This window comes from Meles meles, chromosome 12 (genome assembly GCF_922984935.1).
Source record: "Meles meles chromosome 12, mMelMel3.1 paternal haplotype, whole genome shotgun sequence".
NCBI classification, from domain to species: Eukaryota; Metazoa; Chordata; class Mammalia; order Carnivora; family Mustelidae; genus Meles; species Meles meles.
Window position 1 is genome coordinate 37064648 of NC_060077.1, and position 22039 is coordinate 37086686.

At 37.5% G+C, this 22039-nt stretch overlaps 1 protein-coding gene across 3 annotated transcripts in view; it reads right to left on the reverse strand.

The window, feature by feature from the left end:
* The window catches only part of TWSG1 (twisted gastrulation BMP signaling modulator 1), a 78510-nt gene that overhangs the window by 21950 nt on the left and 34521 nt on the right, over nt 1-22039 (reverse strand). For all 3 annotated transcript variants that reach the window (XM_046025859.1, XM_046025857.1, XM_046025860.1), the window contains exon 3: nt 9539-9638. In XM_046025859.1, the coding sequence (XP_045881815.1) occupies nt 9539-9638 (100 nt within the window). The remainder of the gene's footprint in view (nt 1-9538; nt 9639-22039) is intronic.

Here is a 22039-nt window from a genome sequence, read left to right on the forward strand (position 1 = left end):
ATAGTAATCAAAACAATATGATACTGGCACAAAAACAGACACATAGATGAATGGAACAAAATAGAGAGCCCAAAAATAAAGTCACACCTATATGGTCAGCTAATCTACAAACAGAGAAGGCAAGAATATAAATGGAGGGTGCCTGGGTGGCTCAGTCGGTTTAAGCATGATCTGAGGTCATGATTTCAGGGTTGTGAGATCAAGCCCTGCCTGGGGCTCTGCATTGGGCGTGGAGCCTGCTTAAGATTCACTCTCTGCCTCTGTCCCTCCAACCCTCCATGAAAGAATATAAATGGAAAAAAGACAGTTTCTTCAATAAATTGTGCTGGGAAAATGGGGCAGCTACATGCAAAAGAATGAAACTGGATAGCTTTCTTACATCATACACAAAAATAAACTCAAAATGGACGAAAGACCTAAATGTGAGACCTGAAACCTGAAAGGTCCTAGAAGAAAAAACAGGCAATAACCTTTTGGACATTGCCCTTAGCAACATTTTTCTAGATACATCTCCTGAGGCAAAGGAGATAAAACTAAAAACAAACTGGTAGGACTACACCAAAATAAAAAGATTTCGCAAAACAAAGGAAAGCACCAACAAAACAAAAAAAGCAACCTAGCAAAGAGAAGATATTTGCAAATAAAATGTCTGATAAGGGGTGAATATCTACAATATATAGAGAACTGTACAACTCAACACCAAATAATAATAATAATCCAATTAAAAATGGGCAAGGGACTTGAAGAGACATTTTTCCAAAGAAGATATCCAGATGGCCAATAGACACATGAAAAGATGCTCAACATCACCAGTCATGAGGGAAATGCAAATCAAAACCACAATGAGATATCACTTCATATCAGTTAGAATGGCTAGTATCAAAAAGACAAATAACAAGTGTTGGAAAGGATGTGGAGAAAAGGGAACTCTCATGCACTGTTGCTGGGAATGTAAATTAATGTGGCCATTGTGGGAAACAATATGGAGGTCACTAAAAAAATACAACTATAAATACCATATGATCCAATTATTCTATTTACTGGGCCAAAGAAAACAAAAACACTAATTAAAAAAGATATATGCACGCCTGTTCATTACAGCTTTATTTACAACAGCCTAGATATAGAAGCAACCAAGTATCTATTGATAGATGAATGGAGGAAGAAGAGTAGTCTTATACACATGTATCTAATGGAATATTATACTCAGTCATAAAAAAGAATTTGCAACAACACAGACGGACCTAGAGGTTATTATGTTAAGAAGTCAGAGAAAAACAAACACCTTAATATTTCACTTCTATGTGGAATCTGAAAAACAAACACAGAAACAAAAAAGCAACAATAGACTCAAATACAGCGGACAAACTGGTGGTTACCAGAGGCGAAGTGGTGGGGGTATGGGCCAAATGACTGAAGGGGAACGGGAGGTACAGACTTCCATTTAACAGAGTGAATAAGTCACAAGGATGAAAGGCACAGCATAGGGAATATAGTCAATGGTACTGAAATAGCATTTATAGTGACAGGTGGCAGTTACACTTGTAGTGAGCATAGCATCATGTTGCCAATTCACTATATTGTCTACCTGAAACTAACTTAATACTCTATCAACTATACCTCAATAAATGTAAATAAATAAAATTTTTAAAAAAATTATGTTATGTTTGGTTAGGGTCCCAAAGTCATTTATTTCAACAAAGGTGTTTTCTGCTGTACTGTAATTTTATTCATATTTTCCTGAACTAGGAATGTAATTTGATTGTGTCTAAAAATAACTAAGAAAACAAATATTTACCACACTAGGATTTGGATGAACTCTTAGCACATATTTGTTCTCTAAAATTAGAGAGTAACAAGCGTTGGTGTGAAGCAAGACAGAAATCCATTCTGTGCAGTAGCCAATGGATACACCTAAATATGATCTGAGCTATAAAAGGTAGAATCATAACAAAAAGCCTTGATGTCCTAAAAGGAAAGGGCCATGCCCCAGTCAAGTTGGTATTAGAACCATAGTCATGAGTTGAAAGTCAGAGTTCAAGGAATTCATAAAGCAGATAAAGAACCAGGAATACAGAAGAAACATGCCATCAACAGGATGGCGGAGTCTGTCTTAAGGCTCAACATTTGACTTTGTGTTCCAAGTGTCAAGTGCATAACTGTCTCATCTTGTTTTCCTGGGTTTTGCAGGCACTGCCTCTTACCTGACACCCCCACCTTCTTTTGCCCTTTTCAAGGTCTTTCTCTCACCTGGGTGAGATCTGGGGTCTCTGAAATGGTGTGGCAAAATGGTTCAAGTTACTCTTGCTAAGCAGTTTTTTAGCAGGCTTCCTGGCCTGGTTTTAGAATCTATGATATTTTCATTAAGTACTAGAAGTGACCTCAGTCTCAGAAAGAATCTGATATCTCCAAATCAACATTACCCAAACTGTACACCACTGAATTCCCAAAAGGAAGAAGAAGACTTTACTTTGCTGCCCCAGGAGGAGAGAGGAAGTTTTCTTCTCCCCTGGCAACAGCCCAGACAATGAGAGACTGTCTCAATTCAGCCAATGAGAAGCCACTATACTTCCAACTCCTAGTTTACTCCAGCAGACTTTTTATTTACAAGAGTACTCCTAACTCCTCCCTGTCCTCTATAAAAGAGTGTTCCTCTCCTTTGTTTTCTGGACTTGACTATGGTTTTGCTGTAGCTTTCATATCCCAAACTGCAATTCTCTGCTATTCCTAAATAAACCCATTTTTGCTCATAAGAAAAGTGACAATTTTATTTTTATGGTTAATTGTAGAGTCTGTTTTATTATAAATCATTCCATAATTTTCTAAAATGCATTTTAAACCACTACATGATACTGTATGATTCCATTTATGTGAAATTATACAATAAGCAAAAACTAATCTAAGTGGATAAAGTCAGAAAAAGAACCATAAAACAGGAATTAAGGGTCAGGAACTATAAAGCAGACAAGTAAATAAGAAGAGAAGTCAAAGCAAGAAGCCATTCTAGTTTAGGTTAGATTTTGTTTAGGTGGGCCAAGTTGCTATTCTGGCCAGTGGCTCCTTTTCAGTTGTTAGGTTCACTTGTTTTCATTGCACATTATTCTGAAAGTGCAGGCTAATGCCCAAAATACAAAATAGAGCATTTTATTTATACAAAAACTTAATATTATCAATGGTCTGTTTCTGCACTTTAGGGCAGAAAATCTCAAGGGAAAAAGAGCAGCCTAATTTTTAATAGCTTTTTGGAGAAACAGTTTTCAAAAGTTAAGCCTGGTTGGAAAGTCTTTTATAAAGAGCATGTGCAAACCTAAAGGGAAGAAAAGAATCCTCTTATTAACTCTAGTATGTATGTATGTACGCTTGAAATTAATGTACTGTGGCCAGAAAAGCAATGGATGGATGTCTAGTCTTTCTAGATATTAAAACATTTATAAGGCTTTTTAAAATAAATAAGTGTGATTCTGATGCATGAAAAGACATGGAGACCAATGACATAGTATAGAAAACCTAGAAATGAAAGCAAAGTACATATGATACTCGTGGCGTCTCAAATCAGTGGAAGAAAGACTTAAATAAACAGCCTTATGGCTTTATGACTTTATAAGTACTATTTAAATGAATAGTGGTAATTGTGTCAAAAAGAAACAACTGGATCCATAGTTCATACATAAATCAGGATGAATTCCAAATGTATTAGAGGGTTATACGCAGATAAATAAACAAATAAAACCATACAAGTACTATCTGGGAGTAGGGGGAAACCTGACTACGACTCAAAATCTAGAAATAATGAAAGGAAACACTGATAAAGTTGACTACACAAAATAAAAAAAACTTTTCAGGATAAAAAGTAGTAAAGAAAGAGCGCCTGGGTGGCTCAGTCCATTTGTCTTTGCATCTGTCTTTGGCTCAGGTCATAGTCTTGGGTTCCTAGGATCAAGCCCTGCGTCGGGTTCCCTGCTTCTCCCTCCCCCTGCTCGTGCTCTCTCTCTCTGCCCTTCTCAAATAAATAAAATCTTAAAAACAAAACCAAAAAAGGTTAAAATACAAATGAGCAACTGGGAAACAAAATTATAATTTATAACATAAATGTTGGCATTATATGCCTAACATATTTTTAAACTTCTAAATAATAAATAAAAATACCAATAACCCAGTAGAAAAATGGGCAAAGATATGAACAATTCACAAAAAAGTAAGTATAAATAGTCCATAAACATATGAACAGATGCTCAACCTCACTGTTAATAAGAGAAATGAAAATTTAAAACTACACCATTTCTCTATCAAATTAACAAAAATCCAAATCTTTGGCAAATAACAGCAACAAAAGTTTGGCAGCATAATTTTTTGGAAGTGTGGGGGAAGAGGGCCTTGGTGAGAATGCAAATATTATGACTCTTTTGGAGAACGGGATAATATCTAGAAATATTACATGGAACTGACTATTCAAGATTATTCATTATAATTTTATTTGTTATGACAAAAGATTGGAAATAACCCAAATGTCCATCTATCAACAAATGAATACATAAAGTGTTTTAGCCAACAATGGGCTTCCATGAAGGTACCCAAAAAAAAAATTAATATGGAAGAAGTTCCAGGGCATTTAATTAAATTAAAATACAAAAATAAGAAAGAAAAAGCATGAAGCACAATGTTTTCTGTAATAAATGAATGTTTGTTTGTTTTTTAACAAATATAAATGCCTACAAAAGTTTTAAACAATGAGTATAGGTAGGATGAAACCATTTACCCGTTTCCTTGAGCCAGTTCAGGTCAATTCAGGTTCAGGTTTATCCTACTGTCCTGGTTTAACTCTCAAAAATGTCTTAGTTTGGACAATAAGTTATATGGTCACATTATCTATAGAAGGAACAAAGTGGAAGTGACAGAGATGACTGCTTTACCACTGTTACATACATTTGTCTTTCTAATTATGTAAATATTTTACATAATCAACACACAAATCACAAGGGAAATAAACAATCTCTAAAAATTGAAAACTAACATAATGAACCTAATTTTAAATCAAGTTGGTCACATAACCACTCACAGAAAATACTCCAACTGATTTCAGAAGACTGTATTTGGGCTTTACATCTTCAATATGTGTTCAAGGACAAAGGACAATCTTAACTGCCACTTAATAGTCTCACTAATGTATTATAAATAAAGCATATAAGTAATATTAATGTTGTTAGAAAACAAAAATTTCAGTATGAAAGAGTTACAGATGTAAAATCAAAAGGAATAAAGATCTGTCATCTTAAATTTGAATTGGCAATATTACTACAAACTCAGATTTTCCCTTAAAGCTATTTATTAGCTCTGCCCACTAAAAAGGGTTATAAGAAAGCTAGTAGCAGCAACAAGTAGTCCTAATGGTAAGACTGTGGTCTCTGCCCACCATTTTCTTCTGTTGGGAACCAAAGTCCCCTGGGGAAATGGCTAATTACACATGTAAGATATATAAAGATGAGCTTCGGACAGTCTCTAAAGCTAACAAAGAACATGTCAAAAGATGTCAAAAAGCATGTCAAAAGGACTCAAGCACCAAGTTGAGGAAGCTCCTACTGACCAAAGATGAAACAATTTGAGCAAAAAGAATAATGGCAGCAACTGATTAAAACACTAAACATATATAAAAAACCATGAGTTTACAATGATACTTAAAATACCACCACCCTTATCCACACCCAACCTACCAAAAAGCAAAGCAAAAATGTATTGAACACTACTGGAATTTGCTAGGGCACGAAGTTAATACTCTGAAACTGAACAAAGAGAATTATTTACCTTACTTTTTGATTACATATCCTTTATTTCAGGGTAGCCAAAGGGCTCTAGTAGACGTAAAGAATTTCTTCTATACAGAATAATTCCAGCTAATAAATGCAGAAGGAAAGGTAATAGTAGATCATTATTTAATGAAATTGATAATGGCAAAGGTCATCAATGAAGGGTGAAACTACCAGGTGAAAGACTGATGGAAAACTTAGTACAAAAGGATCAGACCTTCACCATTTGAACCCAGCAATCAACTTTAACACCACTAAAAAGCGGACAACCAGACATTGTAAGTGTATAATTTATGTACCCATCTCCCGAAAACTGAATCTGAATCTAATAAATTTTAAGATCTAATCTCCAATGTATAGGAAATAGAGATGACAATGTAACAAGTTAAATATGGGAAGCAATCAGCCAAATCCAGAAAGCGATATATTTTCCATCATAATTCACTAGTTTCTTCAACAAGTCTATAGAACTTTAAAAGGTGGTGAGGGAAGGAAGAATTGTTTTAGAATAAAAGAAACATAAGAAACCTAACAGTCTAAATACAGTAAGTGGACTGTGAGATCTTGATTTGATTAAAACAACTATAAACAACATTTAGTTGATTAGGGCAATCTGACTATGGACTAGATATTAAATGTTAAGGAAGTACTGCTACGTATTTTAGGTGTGGTGATAACATTGTATGTGTAAGAAAATTTACTCTCTCTCTTTTTTTTAAAGATGTATAACTAAGGGACTTTGGAGATGTACTGAAATTACTTTATAATACCCCAACAAAAGAAAGTGGCCCAGGGGTTGTGCAGATTCACAGACAGATGAATGAATGGATGAAAGAAGTATGGCTGCTGAAGCTGGGGAGTAGGTACCCAGAAGTTCATTGTACTCTCTCTGTGTACATTCAAAAGAAGTGTACAAGTTCATTGTACTCTCTTTGTGTACATTCAAGAAAAATGTACTTGTTTACATTCAAGTACACAAAAGAGTACTTTGTGTACTCTCTTTGTGTACTTCAAGAAAAGTAAAAACAAAGCAGACACTAAAATAAAACCAAAAAAGGTGTAGGTAGGGATCCAGGATCCAAAAACTACAGGATTTGAATAAGGTTTAACAGCAAGTATAAAAATGAGCTACCTTAAGAGAAAATCAGAAAAGAGAAACGAATTCTCTTACGCAAGGTTGCTGGAGGAGAGCCTGCTAGACAAGTATGTGCTAAAAGTCCACCGAATGAGACTAGAAGGGAAGGCTAATTTAGGTCCTCTCAAAGACCTGTGCCCCACCCATGAAAAGTATGTGAAAAGTATGGGCAGTCTTTCAATTTAGAAGGGAGGAGCAGCCACAGATTTACAGAGGACATTATAAGAACCTACTGTGGAAGAGAACGGTTTATAAGAAAAAGAATACTGCTCTCCAGAAAGAACTGGAACATGGAAATTTTATCCTAGAGAGCACAAAGATTAACTGAATTTTAAATGAGAGGTAAAGTTACATTATGAACTCCCTCAAAGTTTAAAACTAGTGATTAAATCCTCAGAGGTAAATAATATATATACATACATATTTTTAAATGGAAACTAGCCTAGAAGCACACCAGTTGCTTCTAGAATTGTAGAGATACGACCATAGATAAGTGGTTCTTTCTCAAAAGAACTATGTAAATCTTTTCCTAGAAGAAGAGGTCAATGGGGTTGGGTTAGTTTGTGGAGCACGTGTCTCTCGATCTCCAGGTTGTGAGTTCAAGCCCCATGTTGGAGTGGAGATCACTTAAAAAAATAAATCTTAAAAAAAAAAAAAAAAAGCTGTTGGAGCGCCTGGATGGCTCAATCATTAAGTGTCTGCCTTTGGGTCAGGTCATGATCCCAGGGTCCTGGAATAGAGCCCCGCATTGGGCTCCCTGCTCAGCAGGGAGCCTGTTTCTCCCTCTCCCTCTGATTGCTGATTCCTCTGCTTGTGCTCTCTCTCTCTCTCTCTGTTAAATATATAAATAAATAAATAAATAAATAAATTTAAAAAAATTAAAAAGAACAGTATGCTCCCCAAAAAGGACAAGCAGAGAAGGGCTCTTAGAAATTAAAAATGAAAGCCAAAATTTTAAACTCTAATACAAAGTCTGGAAGATTAAGAAAGCTTTCAGGAAGCATACTCCAATATAAAAAGACATAATAGTATTATTCATTTAATAAACTAGTATTTATACTTCATGCATCAAACTAATATGTAACACTAATTTATTCAATGGATTGCTAAAGTAATTACTGATTTAACTAGAAGTAGTGATAACTATATTGGGAAGATAAGAGATAAAGCTAAGTAATCATCTGCCATAAAAAATATCAATGAATAGTTCCTAAAATCAAAGAATCAAGAGAACAGTATAGGGATATTATTTAGAATTAAGGAAGTAAGACCATACCAAAGACCTGGAAGTTGTTGTCTCTGACACAGGATCAAGGGTTGGGAACAAGCATGCCAGCAGCTTGTTTCAGTACAACGTGCATGAAGTTCAAGTATGTACATATATCCCGCTTTGATAAACATAGTAGTTAATTATAAAAGATCAAAATGACACCATTCTGTCCTTAAGGAGCTTATAGTCTGTTGAAAGAAACATATTAAAAACAAGTATAGTAGCATGTAGCACATGACCTAACAGAAGCAGACAATCTGAATAACGTAGAGGATCCTATCTCAGTCAAAAAAGATGTTTGGGAGACAAGGGAACATTCAAATGTGGTTTTAGAGGATGAAAAAGGGTTAACTGATTGGAGAGAGGATGATGAATGTTTCTCCCATCAGCAGTCTACACATATAAATTTTCTTTCGAAAACACAAGTGATTCCATAAATGCACTCTTGCACACCTTGGTTTAAAAAAAAAAAAAAGATTTATTTATTTATTTTAGAGAGACTGAGAGAGAGAAAGCGTGCAAGTGCACAGAGGGGCAAAGGGAGAGGGAATCTCAAACAGACTCCCTGCTGAAAGGAGAGCCCAGAGGGGGCCTTGATCACATCACCCTGATCATGACCCCAGCAGAAATCAAGAGTTGAAAGCCCAACCAACTGAGCTACCCAGGTGTGCTCCACTTTTTATTTAATACCTCTTGGATACTATTCCTCAGAAAGCACTTAAAAATAACTTTCAGTTTCTCAAAAAAAAAAAAAAAGCTTTTAATTTCTCAAGCATCTCTTAGTTGTCTTTTTTTTTTTTTAAGTGGCAGGGAGGGGCAGAAGGAGAGGGACAGAGAGAATCCCAAGCAGGCCCCAGTCCAGCATGGAGCCCAATAAGGGCTCAATCTCACCACCCAATGACCAAGACCCAAGAAAAAATCAAGAGCTGGGAGCTTAAATGATTGAGCTACCCAGGCAACCCATAGTGAAATCTTATATAAAAGGAAGATAATCTGTTTTTAATATATGAAGTATTTATTTCTATTTGGAACTATAACACATGCTTCTTATTAAAAGTTCAACAGTATGAAATGTTAAAAATGAAAAGTAAAAAATTTCCATTGTTCCTCAAGAATAAGCTCTTTGAATTTCCTTCCAGACCTCTTCAATAAAAATAAAACTGCACATCTATGTAAATAGCATTCAATCCAAGCAAATGCAATAATGTTCTATACATCTACTACATCTATACTGACACTAGTCTATACACATAAAATATACTTACATTCTTTAAAGTCTCTTAAAGTCAAAGGTTCTGTGATAAACATGAACTTTCCTGCATGTCAACTTACCAACGCAATCACAGCACTCATCCCAAAGGGTCCCAAGACACAACATACACTCTTTGCAGCAGGAACAATTTCCTTCTCCAGGTCGGCACTGGCAGAGCTCCTGGAAATAAGACAGATGTTTAAACTTAAAATTTCAAACATCTATGTTTAAAATTGTTAGTTTTTTACAGTAAAACTCCCACATTTGCATTTATAGTAGTCTACTATTCACACAGGTTTTTTAAAAGATCATTAACTGTTTGTAGGAACATAAATATCTACAATGTCAAGAAGATTTATATTTTCTTTTGGATGTACTCAGTTATCTATTTTGGATGCTTTTACCTTATTTTGAAACACAGAAAACATTTAACTTTATAACCTGTAACTTTACCCCCTAAACTACCTTGAAAAATAGTTCAGTACAAGCACAAAACCTGCTTTACAGCTATTAAATTCATTGTCCAAATTAAATGAAGAGCCAGCTTGTAGTGGGAGCTGTGGTTTCTCAATATGTGGAATATGAATAAATGCATCTTGCCAAAACTGCTATTTTTATTGACCTACAACATATTAAAGCAGTGTGCTTGGTGTGGTAGACTATTTAAAAGAAGGGAGCAATTATAGCCTCCCTGTGTCCACCCACCCTCTTTGCAATGTAACTTTGCAGCTCTTCTGATCAAGGGACAGTGTCTATTTTCAGCCTAGCTTTAATCAGCAGAATTTGGTGGAAGTAACATGTCAATTCTGAGTCTGGGTCTCCACAGCATTGAGTGCTCTCCCTCCTCTTCCTCTCAGAACTTCTCCCAGCTGCCATGTGTAAGCCTGGGAGAAGGCCACATGGGCAAGTTTGTCCACTTTAAGCCATCCTATCTCATCTAACCTCCAACCAACCAGCAGCTGACAATAGACACAGAATGAGCCTAGAAAAACCATATAGTCGATAGAGGCCCAGACTGCCAACCTACAGAAACAAGAGCTAAAAAAAAAAAAAAAAAAAAAAAGGTTATTGTTTTAAGCCACTAAACTTTGCTTCCTAAATGAGGCTTCAGGGTAATTCCTTTAGTCCCTTCCACCAGACAGCCACTCCTCAACAAAGCAAACTTAAAGAGAAATTCTGTAGCCACCATTGCTTACTCAGCTTTCCCTGGGTTATGAGATACCATACACATTTTTAAAAACTTACACACAGTGCATAATATTTATCCCTATTAAGTTTATCTTATTACATTTCGAGACTACTGGAGTCATTCCATCATTCTAGTGTGACGTGATTTTTTGCAACACTGATACTTAATTCCTTGTTTCTTCTTCTCCAAAAGTCCCTTAGCTATTTCACAGCACTTTTGAGAATCAACGGTTGTGCTATTTTCTAACTAACTCATGAGTTTCATGTCAGCATAAACCTGTATCCTAATGATATATGCAAGCAGAAATATTTTAGTACTTTGGAACTCTGTCTAGTCAGGCTGAATTCATGTACTACAGAACTTAGGTAACTTTTCTAGGTCTCTTAGAAAGAGAGGGACTAGAAGGGCAGGGACCTATTGAGAAGTACAGATGATTCATCATAAAACTGGTAATGCTTAATTCAGACAAGCTCAAATTTACTTGGAAGCCTAGAAAATCAGAGTTGCCAAAGATATACTTTGTGACTTGTTTCCCAATAAAAGTCTGTCCTATCTTTGGAATGAGAGAACATTTTTTTACTATGTTTTTTTAAAATACCATCAGAGTTAAGGATATTGATACTTACTGTTTTTTAGTTTTAAGGCTGCCACTTAGTCACAAGAAATAAAGCTTCTTTTAAATTTTAATTTACATTATACATAGAAAATAACCTTTTACTCTCTTAGTTGCTTGTATTTACATGATCTATTTAGCTCAGGAGAAGCAAATTAGAAAGTAACAAATTTATTCAAAGAATATATCTCTCCTTTTTCTATCTATGGAAGCTTCCAAATAATAGCTTATTAAATGAATGACTGTATATCATATTAAATAATTTGAAAATGAATGTCAATGTAATGGCTTCTAGTCTGAGTCATTAAAGCATTCATTATGTCTTTTTACTGTCAGGGATCTGCAAGGTGTTTCAAATTGCAATGAAAGGGTGGTGATACCTTAAGATTACTGAGAACTAATGGAAGGTTAAAACTAAGACTACTTAACAGTTGCTTCAACTTGCCTGGATTATGTAGCCCTCAAGATTAAATCTATTTCACACCCTCTTAATAGACGCCTGTACTTTTACATGTCAGTACGATGGAATAATGTACCCTAGTAATATGCTTAATGATTTATAATTTACTGATAGGATATAAAGGGAAAATCTATAAGAAACCAAGATCTGAGGGAAATAACTTGAAGATGAGCTTTATTACTGCACTATTAAAATAATAAAAATCTAGGCGAAGATTTTCTTGGTAAAAATTACTGTGAAAACTGGTTGAATGCCAAAGTAACAATATGCCAACTAATATTTTTCTTTCTTTCCATCTTACTACAGAAAAGACTGAAAAATCTTTGTCCTAATAAAATAAACTTAATCACATAAATTAAGACATTTACAGAGTAAATAAGCCTAAATATACATCAAATCTCTATTCTTCATAGGTCATGTGAGCATTCTTTCCAGGAAATGGAAAAATAAGGAAAATGAGATCCTTAAATCAACTTTTTAGTCAGGATTTGTGCCTTTTCAATGTTCAGATACGTAACTTCTCATTTTCCAGGGGAAAATTCCAGGCAAATTTAATATATGGAGTTTAGGATCTCAAAAACCTCACTGCAGATCAAGAGAGCAAAATACATGGAAAGTGTTTGCTTTATGACTATTGTTACGAAAAAAATAGAAAGCAATGAATTTCCATGTGTAAATAACGATGAATAACAACCCTGTGTGGCTCAGCAAGTAATTCATTCCTTTCTGCTCACTTTACATGTCTCCCAAAATCACATTATTGAATGTTTGGTGATAAACATCTTTGGAAATGTACACTATAATTTCCTTGACAGCAAGAAAACTATGATTAGGATGAATGTTTCTAAATATAAAAAGTGCTTCTAATGTCCTTTGAACCTAAGGATTGAAAATACAAAAGAAGAAAAAACCCAACTCAGTATGTAACTCTGTAATGTATCAAGGATCACAGAAAACATTAAGATACCTCATTTAAATTAAGCAGAGGACTACCTGTGGCTCACTCATTTAAGCCTCCAACTCTTGCTTCTGGCTTAAGTCATGATCTCAGGGTGGTGAGATGGAGCCCCACATCAGGCTCTGCACTCAGCAGGGGGTCTACTTCTCTCTCTCTCTCTCTGCCCTTCCACCAGCTTGCATGCACATACCACCTCTCTCTCTCTAATAAATACATAAGTCTTAAAAAAAATAAATAAAGCAGTCTTCTTCACTTGAAGAGAAACCTTTAACAGTTTTAGTTACAAAGACATAAATGAATCTTCAGTAACCAGAAAGGCTTTCCTAAAGAGGTTATAGTCAAGGTAACAGGCATACTTTAAAAAAAATTTTAAGTATTTTTAAAATTATGAAATACTGAAAAACATATGCTAGAGTAGAAGGAAAAACGCCCCAAACCCACCCCCTTTGGTAAATTCCTACACACTTCTAACAAAATCTTGACTGTATACTTTCCTTATCTAAAAAAATAAGCATTTCCCTATTGTAAGAATCTGTCAACATAATTTATTAACTGCATAATAGTGTATTCCATGTGCCGAAATTCAGAAATAGACCTTGAATCCTGATCCTTTCCACATCTTGTTCACTTTTTTTAGAATTTAAAATTGTGTTTTTTAAACGGCCGCCACAGGGGTGCGCTGGCGCTGCTCTATGCCCTGCAGCACCTCCAGCACCTCCAGCACCAAGGGGCAGAGGCAGCTGGGGAGGCTGGTGGAACAGCACTAGGGCAGCTGCAGGGGGGCCTGGCCTGGCTTGTCAGGCCCTGATACCCTGGATGACCCCACATGGAGGTTGAGGTGTTGCTATAGAAAATGCTTCCAGGGCACAGAAAGATGCAGACACAGATGAACATGGTTGGGTCCCCCAATTCCTGAGTGTCCCGCCTTCTTATTCTTTATCAAAAACTTGATCATTATTTTTCTCTACCTAAATAGAAAATATGGTTGACTTGAGATGTGGAATTTTTCTGTTTGGACTGGCTATTTATATATTTTCCTAACCTTACATGACCAAACTTGAGTACTGCTAAGTTGGATGGAACATGTGATCATAGCCTAACTCAAAGTTCACAGAAGTCCAAAATAAAGACTGATTCAATACTTCCACTTGTTTACTGCTATTACCTCCCCTAAAGTTCCTAAGTAGGTTTTATATAACACTAAAAGGCCCTGTGCTAAGCATTTTATATGCATTATCTTGACTCTCATAAAGGCCCTTTCAAGGCAGTTATTACCCTCATTTTTCAAATAGGATTATAAAATTTGTACATCATTCAGTAAGGGGCCGAGATCTGACCCCAGTTATGGTTAGATATTCTTGTTTTTCAAACATTGGAATGTGAAATATAAAGCTTATTTCTTATTAATTTAGCATTTCAATAATTATAGTTATTACTTTCTTAGAGAGAATGAACCCATAATTAAACTTAAACAATCCTCTAAGTCGTTCAGTCAAAGGCATTATTATATCTTTCACTCTCTACCTGAATACAATTAGAAGTGCTATTGCCCAAGTTTAATCATTGTTTGTAAAGGTAAAATAAGTATCATTGGCTAAGAGTTGCAAAACCAGTGAGTTGGAATTTAATACTTAATTCTTTCGTTGCTTCAGCCAGTTAATGACCACATCATCTGCTTCTCAAGTCTCAGAGAAAGTGTTGATGTTGCTCCTGAGACAGTTGAGAAGGCTGAGAAGTAGTAGTAGGTTAGTGATCTGTCTGAGTTGCTGCAACCAGGGCTCTGACATCAGGTCTTCTGACTCAAAGCTGTTCTACCAGCACGGCTCTTGCATGCTAGTCAGAGTAACAGGGAATAAGATATCTGTTCTCCGAGTGAAGTACTATGCTAGGTGTTCATAAAGTAATCACATTGTTCAATAAACTTATGATGGAAAAAATAAAAACTTTATACTAAAGGAGAAACAAATTTTTATATCTGGGTTTTCCTAATATGGATCAGCATGAATATTCAGAATTTGTCAAGCTGCTTTAAAAGCTTCTATGAGGGGCGCCTGGGTGGCTCAGTGGATTAAGCCGCTGCCTTCGGCTCAGGTCATGATCTCAGGGTCCTGGGATCGAGCCCCGCATCAGGCTCTCTGCTCTGCAGGGAGCCTGCTTCCTCCTCTCTCTCTGCCTGCCTCTCTGCCTACTTGTGATCTCTCTCTCTGTCAAATAAATAAATAAAATCTTTAAAAAAAATAAAATAAAAGCTTCTATGAAATGAAAATCTGGCAGGATGAAAAGTTGTAGGGAGAATCTAATAATTTAAAACATTATTACATTTGTATTAGAAAAACCTTGAATATCTCAGAGAATTTCAAATCTCTCGATGCCCGAAGACAAAGATTTTACATAATTATTCAATCAAGAGTCCATCATATCTATTGTCTATACAACTAAGGTATTGGTGAGATCTTAATCCTCTGCAAAATAAATTGGGGGGAAAAGGTGGGATTCTTCTAACTTTAAGAGTTAAAATTTGTTGGGACACCTGGGTGGCTCAGTTGCGTGACTGAGCTCAGTCAGCATCTGACTCTTGATTTTGGTTCAGGTTGTGATCTCAGGGTTATAAGAGGGAGTCCTGTGATGGGCTCTGTGCTGGATGTGGAACCTGCTTAAGATTCTCTCTTCTGGGGGTGCCTGGGTGGCTCAGTGGGTTAAAACCTCTGCCTTCAGCTCAGGTCATGATCTCAGGGTCCTGGGATCGAGTCCTGCATCAGGCTCCTTGCTCAGCAGGGAGCCTGCTTCTCCCTCCCCCTGCTTATGCTCTCTCTCTCTGACAAGTAAATACAATCTTAAATAAAAAAAAATCCTTCCTTAGCCTCTTCCTCTCTCCTTGCACTCTCTCTTTAAAAAAAAAAAAAAGTTAAAATTTATTTTATAAATTCCAAATTTCCAGGCCAGCAATGGAAAACTAATAACTTAAGGAGAATCTTATTTATATTTCAATGTTTGGGTACTGATAAATATTTCCATTCTCTAACCATTGCCAAGATCTAGAAATTCGTTAGTTCAAACCGGGAAACATCACTGAAAAGAACACGATAGTCTAGTAGACAGGAAATGACTTGGGTTTACAGGATCTAATTCTGTCCTAGCCCATAAACTATAGTGTGTCACAGTGGTTCTCCATGTTTCACTCATAAAAAGGGGATGGTACTGCTGGATTTTCCCTTACAGGCTTTGGTATCCAAGTGAGGTAATAGCTATCAAGGAGCTTTGGTGACCCAGCAGTCCCGCTCCTAGGTATTTACTCAAGAGATATGAAAACATATGTCCACACAAAGACCTATAAGTGAAAGTAAATACCAACTTTATTCATAATCACCAAAAACCCAATGTCCATCCACTAGTGAATGAATAAACAAATGCGGTACATCCACACAATGAAATACTACTCAACAACAACCTGATACATCCAAGGGATTAATCTCAGAAGCATTATATAAAATGAAAGAAGCCACGCAGACATAAATGCCTCAAACAGCACAATTCTGCTCAAAAGACGTTCTGAAAAAGGCAACACCGTAAGGAAAAAAACCAAATCAGTGGTTGACAAGGGCTGAGTCTGGGAAGTGGGCTAGTTTTTACTATAAAGAGACAGAAGAGGACTGTTAAGGGAAACTGTTCCCTGTCTTGACTATGGTAGTGGTTACCCAGAAGAATATGTTTGTCCAAAACCATAGAGAGTGAACTGTATTGTATGTGAGTCATACCGCAATGTATCTGGTCCCAAAAAAGTGCTCTGGGAGATAAGAGAATACTTTATTTCACCTTTGAAAGACCAGTATGGTACACTGTGGCCCATAAATTTATTATTTTGATAAACCTGAATTCAAAATATATACAAACCAGTACTGAAGAAAGCAATGCAGAAGACAGTTCTTCTAACTCTGAAAATGTATTTCTCTATTTTACTTTTACGCTAAAGCTAAATTTCTCTAAACTAACATAATTTTCTTTTTACAAAGAAACCTAAAACAATACTAGTGAAAAATGCGGAACACAAAACTTATATATAATTGTTAAAAAATCACCTAAACACGGGGCGCCTGGGTGGCTCAGTGGGTTAAGCCTCTGCCTTCAGCTCAGGTCATAATCTCAGGGTCCTGGGATCAAGCCCCGCATCGGGCTCTCTGCTCAGCAGAGAGCCTGCTTCCTCCTCTCTCTCTGCCTGCCTCTCTGCCTACTTGTGATCTCTCTCTCTGTCAAATAAATAAATAAAATCTTAAAAAAAAAAAAAATCACCTAAACGGGCATCTGGCTGGCTCAGCTGGTAGAGCATGTGACTCTTGGTCTTGAGGTCATAAGTTTGAGCCCCACATTGGGTTCAAAGATAACTTAAAAATGAAAAAATCTTTTAAAAAATCACCTAAACATAGAATAAAAACCGAGAAAGAGCTATATCAAAGTATTAAGAGTAGTCTCTGTTTAGAAAATAGCACTATGAATGATTCCTTTCCTTTTTCTTTCAATGTATTTTTTAAATTTCCTCACAGAAAAAATTCCTATTTTGTGAGTATAAAGTATTTTTATAATGGCAAGTAAACATTTAATTATTTGGCTACTATGACATCTTAATCCAATTTAATGTTTGTACAATAAAACGATACTCAAAAACACCAAGATTCTTAAACATTAAATTAAGCAAACTCCAAGTATTTGAAATATCTTGATCTTAACACCCTCCCCCAACAAGGAAGATGGCAGAGTAGGAGGATCCTAAGTTAACTCAATTTAACTAAGTTAACCTCATCCTAAGGATACAACTTAAGCATATAATCCTAAGGATAACACCCACATCAGTGTAAATAACCCAGAAAACGACCAAAGACTGGCAGAACAGACTTTCCACAGCTAAATATAAAGAAGAGGCCACACTGAAGAGAATAGGAAGGGTGGAAGATGCAGTGGGGAGCTAAATAGACCCATGAGACTATCTGCTAGAGGGAAGGATGCCATGGGTGTGGAGAAGGGACAGAAACAGACCCTCATGCCAAGCACCCCAGGCACAGGGAACCCTCATGGGAAAGAAGAATCCTCATAACATCTGGCTTTGAAAACATAATAATTTTGCGAGTTCTCACAATCAGTGGGGCTTAACCCTTGGAACTTTAAAACCAGTGGGCTTAGCTCTAGAAAAGCCAAAAGGCATAGGAAACTGAGTCCCAGCCCTTAAAGTTACAGCATAGAAGAAGCAGAGTGAAAGATACCGGGGTATAGAGAAGGGAGATTTGTTTACTAATCTCAGAGCTTGGATGCTAGGAGCCTTCTCCAGGAACAAAAGAGGTGGAGAGTGCAATTTGCTTGCCTACCGCCCAACCTAGATACTCAGACACCTGAGAGGACACCCGCAGACCACAATACTCTCCACCTAGCTTGTATTTCCTGCAGATCTGCCCCTTCCAATATGCCCTTGGCCAGAGCCTATCCCCCTACAGGGGGCAGCACCACTCCAAAGGGATTCCAGTCCTAGGGAAAAGGGAGATAACCTCACATCCATCAGGCTGAAGCCACAGTGAAATAAAACTAAAGCTTCTCAGGGGACAACACAGGGAAAACGCCTTGCAGTTTGGTGCTACTGCGTCTCTGGCAAATGCCTGGTGTGACTCAACTCAAGCCCAAGGCAGCCCCAGACTGGCCCCATAATAATACAGGGACCAAACCCTGCCTACAACAGGCAGAGAGAGCCACTGCAGACAACTGAAAGCAAAGTGGCTCAGCCACAACGTATAGCACAGGCAGCACCCATACAAGTCATCCCTGAAGCACCAAGTTCTGGTGAACAGGTGACATGACACTGGGGGCACTACAGGACCTCTTCTTCGTAAGGTTGCTACTTTCTAGAGTAGGAGACATAGCTGACCTTCCTAACACAGAAACAGGCACAAGAGTTCATCAAAATGAGGAGACAGAAAAATATGTCTCGAGTGAAAAAATAGGAAAAAAGATCACAGCAAGACAGCTAAATGAAACAGAGATAAGTAATACAGTTGACAGAGAATTTAAAGCAATCATCATAAAGATACCCACTGCACTCAAGAAGAGTGGAGGACCTCAGTGAGACTCTCAACAGACAGAAACACAAAAAAGAGAAAACAACAAACATAAAGAACCAATCAATCAGAGATGAAGAACTCAGTAACTGAAATTTAAAATATACTAGAAGGGGGGAGGAGTCAAGATGGCGGAGAAGTAGCAGCCTGAGACTACATCAGGTAGCAGGAGATCAGCTCGATAGCTTATCTAAACATTGCAAACACCTACAAATCCAACGGGAGAGCGAAGAGAAGAAGAACAGCAACTCTAGAAACAGAAAATCAACCACTTTCTGAAAGGTAGGACTGGCGGAGAAGTGAATCTAAAACGACGGGAAGATAGACCGCGGGGGGAGGGGCCGGCTCCCGGCAAGCGGCGGAGGAACGGAGCACAAAATCAGGACTTTTAAAAGTCTGTTCCACTGAGGGACATTGCTCCAGGGGCTAAACCGGGGTGAAGCCCACGCGGGGCCAGCGTGGCCCCAGGCCCCGCAGGGTCACAGAAGGATCGGGGGTGTCAGAGTGTCGGAGAGCTCGCAGCTATTAGAACGGAGAAGCCAGCTGCCAAGACAGAGCCGAGGACTGAACTCTCAGCTCGGGGTTACCTTGAACTGGTCGCGGGCTGGGTGAGCTCCGAGCGCGGCTAGAGGCTGGGGATACGGGAGTGATTGGGTGCTGTCCTCTGGGGGCGCACTGAGGAGTGGGGCCCCAGGCTCTCGGCTCCTCCGGGCCGGAGACTGGGAGGCCGCCATTTTCATTCCCGTCCTCTGGAACTCTACGGAAAGCGTTCAGGGAACAGAAGCTCCCAAAAGCGAACCCGAGCCGATTACTTAGTCCGGCCGCCGGTAAGGGCGGTGCAATCCCGCCTCGGGCAAAGACACTTGAGAGTCACTACAACAGGCCCCTCCCCCAGAAGATCAACAAAATATCCAGCCAGAACGAATTTCATCTATCAAGGAGAAAGCAGATTCAATTCCTAAGACAGCAGAGCAATTCCAGAGGAGGAGAAAGCAAAGCACGGAACTCATGGCTTTCTCCCCATGATTCGTTAGTCTTGCGGCTACTTCAATTTTTTTTTCTTTTTTCAATTTTTTTTTCTTTTTTCAATTTTTTTTTCTTTTTTCTTTTTTCTTCTTCTGCTAAATTTTTTAAAACTTTTACCCTTTTCTTTTTTAACATTTTTTGACTAGTTCATCTAAATATATATATTTTTCTTTCTTTTTTGTATTTTTTTATTTTTTTTATTTTTTAAATTTTTTTCTTTCTTTTTTTTTTTTTTTTCTTTTTTCTTTTCTTTTTTTTTCAGAAGCTGTTTTATCCCCTTTCTCCCCCCCACAATTTGGGGTCTCTTCTCATTTGGTTACAGCGCATTTTTCCGGGGTCTTTGCCACCCTTTTAGTAGTTTATTTGCTCCTTCATATCCTCTTATCTGGACAAAATGACAAGGCGGAAAAAATCACCACAAACAAAAGAACAAGAGACAGTACCGAAGGCTAGGGACCTAATCAACACAGACATGGGTAATATGTCAGATCAAGAGTTCAGAATGACGATTCTGAACATTCTAGCCGGGCTCGAAAAAGGCATGGAAGATATTAGAGAAACCCTCTCTGGAGATATTAAAGCCCTTTCTGGAGAAATTAAAGAACTAAAATCTAACCAAGTTGAAATCAAAAAAGCTATTAATGAGGTGCAATCAAAAATGGAGGCTCTCACTGCTAGGATCAATGAGGCAGAAGAAAGAATTAGTGATATAGAAGACCAAATGACAGAGAATAAGGAAGCCGAGCAAAAGAGGGACAAACAGCTACTGGACCATGAGGGGAGAATTCGAGAGATAAGTGACACCATAAGACGAAACAACATTAGAATAATTGGGATTCCAGAAGAAGAAGAAACAGAGAGGGGAGCAGAAGGTCTATTGGAGAGAATCATTGGAGAGAATTTCCCTAATATGGCAAAGGGAACAAGCATCAAAATCCAGGAGATGCAGAGAACCCCCCTCAAAGTCAACAAGAATAGGTCCACACCCCGTCACCTAATAGTAAAATTTACAAGTCTTAGTGACAAAGAGAAAATCCTGAAAACAGCCCGAGAAAAGAAGTCTGTAACATACAATGGTAAAAATATTAGATTGGCAGCAGACTTATCCACAGAGACCTGGCAGGCCAGAAAGAGCTGGCATGATATATTCAGAGCACTCAACGAGAAAAACATGCAGCCAAGAATACTCTATCCAGCTAGGCTATCATTGAAAATAGAAGGAGAGATCAAAAGCTTCCAGGACAAACAAAAACTGAAAGAATTTGCAAACACCAAACCAGCTCTACAGGAAATATTGAAAGGGGTCCTCTAAGCAAAGAGAGAGCCTAAAAGTAGTAGATCAGAAAGGTGCAGAGACAATATACAGTAACAGTCACCTTACAGGCTAATAATGGCACTAAATTCATATCTCTCAATAGTTACCCTGAATGTTAATGGGCTAAATGCCCCAATCAAAAGACACAGGGTATCAGAATGGATAAAAAAACAAAACCCATCAGTATGTTGCCTACAAGAAACTCATTTTAGACGCGAAGACACCTCCAGATTTAAAGTGAGGGGGTGGAAAACAATTTACCATGCTAATGGGCATCAGAAGAAAGCTGGAGTGGCAATCCTTATATCAGATCAATTAGATTTTAAGCCAAAGACTATAATAAGAGATGAGGAAGGACACTATATCCTACTCAAAGGGTCTGTCCAACAAGAAGATCTAACAATTTTAAATATCTATGCCCCTAACGTGGGAGCAGCCAACTATATCAACCAATTAATAACAAAATCAAAGAAACACATCAATAATAATACAATAATAGTAGGGGACTTGAACACTCCCCTCACTGAAATGGACAGATCATCCAAGCAAAAGATCAACAAGGAAATAAAGGCCTTAAATGACACACTGGACCAGATGGACATCACAGATATATTCAGAACATTTCATCCCAAAGCAACAGAATACACATTCTTCTCTAGTGCACATGGAACCTTCTCCAGAATAGATCACATCCTGGGTCACAAATCAGGTCTCAACCGGTATCAAAAGATTAGGATCATTCCCTGCATATTTTCAGACCACAATGCTCTGAAGCTAGAACTCAATCACAAGAGGAAAGCTGGAAAGAACCCAAATACATGGAGACTAAACAGCATCCTTCTAAAGAATGAATGGGTTAACCAGGAAATTAAAGAAGAATTGAAAAAATTCATGGAAACAAATGATAATGAAAACACAACAGTTC